The sequence below is a fragment of the Citrus sinensis genome, chromosome 1 (assembly GCF_022201045.2).
Source record: "Citrus sinensis cultivar Valencia sweet orange chromosome 1, DVS_A1.0, whole genome shotgun sequence".
Classification (NCBI taxonomy): Eukaryota; Viridiplantae; Streptophyta; class Magnoliopsida; order Sapindales; family Rutaceae; genus Citrus; species Citrus sinensis.
In genome coordinates, this window is record NC_068556.1 from 320538 (window position 1) to 323243 (window position 2706).

Here is a 2706-nt window from a genome sequence, read left to right on the forward strand (position 1 = left end):
TCGTGATCTAAGTGGTGCCTTTCAAAAAAATCTTTTTTTGATTGACTTTTAATTGCTAAGTGTCCCAAGGTTCCATATTCTAATTATAAAGCTAAGGAAAGCCTACACACAACATAAAGATTCTCCTAAACCCACACCCCCATCGATGGTACATGTGCCCTAAATTACACCCTAGGGGCATCCATGTACTCTTATATTTAAACCACTTAGGTCCCACAGTATCTAGATTCTCTATAAAAGCTAAACATGCCCATCATCAAATTTTCTTTATTATCCCTCGTGAGAGTATTTTCTTCTTGTTTTTATATGTCCGTTTAACACACAAACGTATATATATATATATATATATATATATATATATATATATATATATACCCCTATTAGCCTCTTCCTTCACCAAGAGAACCAATCACTTTTTTCTTTCTTCAATTTCTCATTACAAAACCCGCAACTCATCATATAGTTCACCAAAAACAACAATGTCTGGTGTTTGGGTATTTAACACTAATGGGGTAATTCGCCTTATCGAAAACCCTCAAGCTGAATCACAAGGCAGCAGCTCTTCGAGAAGAAAAGTTTTGGTGCACTTACCAACAGGGGAAGTTGTGTCTTCATATTCTTCACTTGAACAAATATTGACAGGCTTAGGATGGGAGAGGTACTACGGCGGTGATCCTGACCTTTTCCAATTCCACAAACATTCTTCCATTGATCTAATCTCTCTCCCTAGAGACTTCTCCAAGTTCAACTCAGTTTACATGTATGATATTGTCATTAAAAATCCCAATGTCTTCCACGTTCGGGATATGTAAACTTCATAGTCGATCTATACGATCATCTTTGCATCTACTCTCATGCATTTAAGTGTTTGCTCTCATGTGATCATTTTCTCTTTTGTGGGTTTCTCTCTCTCTCTCTCTTCTTTTTTAGGCATTATTGTAGTCGATCTATACGATCATCTCTGCGTCTACTCTCATGCATTTAAGTGTTTGCTCTCATGTGATCATTTTCTCTTTTGTGGGTTTTTTTCTCTCTCTCTCTTTCTCTTCTTTTTTAAGCATTATTGTAGTCGATCTATACGATCATCTCTGCATCTACTCTCATGCATTTAAGTGTTTGCTCTCATGTGATCATTTTCTCTTTTGTGGGTTTTTTTCTCTCTCTCTTTCTCTTCTTTTTTAGGCATTGTTAGGTGTGCATGCATAGTTTCTACTAGCTAGGGTTCAGATTTCTGTAGCAGGTTTCCTTGTTTACTATAAATAAAGTGGAAACTGGTGTTTGTGTTAGCTTATGTAATGTTTTGTAATTAAGTTAATGAATGTCGCATGACGTTGTTTCATTTTTATATACATGTAATAATCTAATGATGCCAGGGAACTTGGTGACGACAGTTACGTTTATCAAGATCCAATTATTATTAGTCATTATGGTGACAATCATGATTATCATGAAGCTGTTAATTATATCACTGTAGACGTCTACAAGTTCATCACTATTGAGTTCAAAATGGAAAAGATGGAAAAATAAAAATAAAGGGTAATGCGCTGAGTAACACTATCACAAGGTAATAATGATTTCAAAAAGCAGCTCTGTATGATGTAATTAATGACTAAATTTTATCCATATATTTTGCAAGACAATGACTAAAACATTGTACCACTAAATCATATATCCAATCATAACTTATGAGATGAAGAGACAAGGGCCTTTATCCAATCATGCAAGGACTTGACTAGCTTGCAGAATCTGTAAGCTACAGACTGCAGCATCAGCCGTTGGATGTGGAGTGAGAAACTAAACAATAGAAAATCGGATGGTGGGATGACGGGAGATGTTTGTTACAGAATCTGTACCAAAGGCAGGTCCCAATTTGTAATATGCACACCTGTCATTCGCTTTAAATTGATTGGGACGATTCTAATTTTCAAAATGACCACACAAAGGAAGGGAGCAAATGGTGCTTCACGTGAAGTCCATGGTGACAGCCAATAATGACAACCCAACAATGATCTGACACGTGTCCGCACGGGATGCGTCAAATCACCAATCTTTTTGGAGCTGATCAAGAGTGGGTGCTACACGTGGCTTGTACTGTACGAAGAAAGCAAAATGTAAGTCGTTTTCTTCAGCTTTCAAACACCTAAAAGAATACCTAAAGGTGTTGGCCATGTGACCGCATCGCACGACTAGTTTGCATATGAAAGCAAGAGTTGACAGAATCCAGATAATTATGTCTGCTAATTATTAGGTACGGATGGAAGCAAAATCGCAAACAAAATATACGATTTGATCTTACTAATATATATCAAATCGTAAATCTTGATTGGCGGGCGACATGTGCTAGCAATAGCTGGGTTTGAGAGAGGTCTTAGGCTCCTTTGGTGGTGGTGGTGGTACTGTGAGCAAGCTTCTAAGCCACAGCTCAGGAACATAATTAGTTGTTGTTGTAAGAGAAAGTTAACGAATGTTTAGCAGTATTAACTGCTAAGTAAAAGTTATTTGCTATTAATGTTAAACTTTATTTTCCAATAAATAACTGTGGAAGATAATTAGTTGTATTGCTTTCGTACAAATTAGGAATAAGATCCTCTCATGATTTGAGCTCTACTGAACTTTTAAAGACCTTATGACATGTGTGTCTTTTAGTGGTAGTATATAGGTAAAACTTAACTTCTTTTATTATTTTTATTTATTTATTAATAATCA

The 2706-nt window shown here is 36.0% G+C and overlaps 1 protein-coding gene across 1 annotated transcript; it reads left to right on the plus strand.

Annotated features, from left to right (window-relative positions):
• The first annotated feature begins 418 nt into the window (after positions 1-418).
• LOC102611012 (flowering-promoting factor 1-like protein 2) lies at positions 419-1360 on the plus strand. The gene has a single exon (XM_006483531.4). It carries the CDS (start codon positions 480-482, stop codon positions 810-812), a length of 333 nt encoding a protein of 110 aa, XP_006483594.1. The 5' UTR covers positions 419-479; the 3' UTR covers positions 813-1360.
• Positions 1361-2706: the final 1346 nt, after the last annotated feature.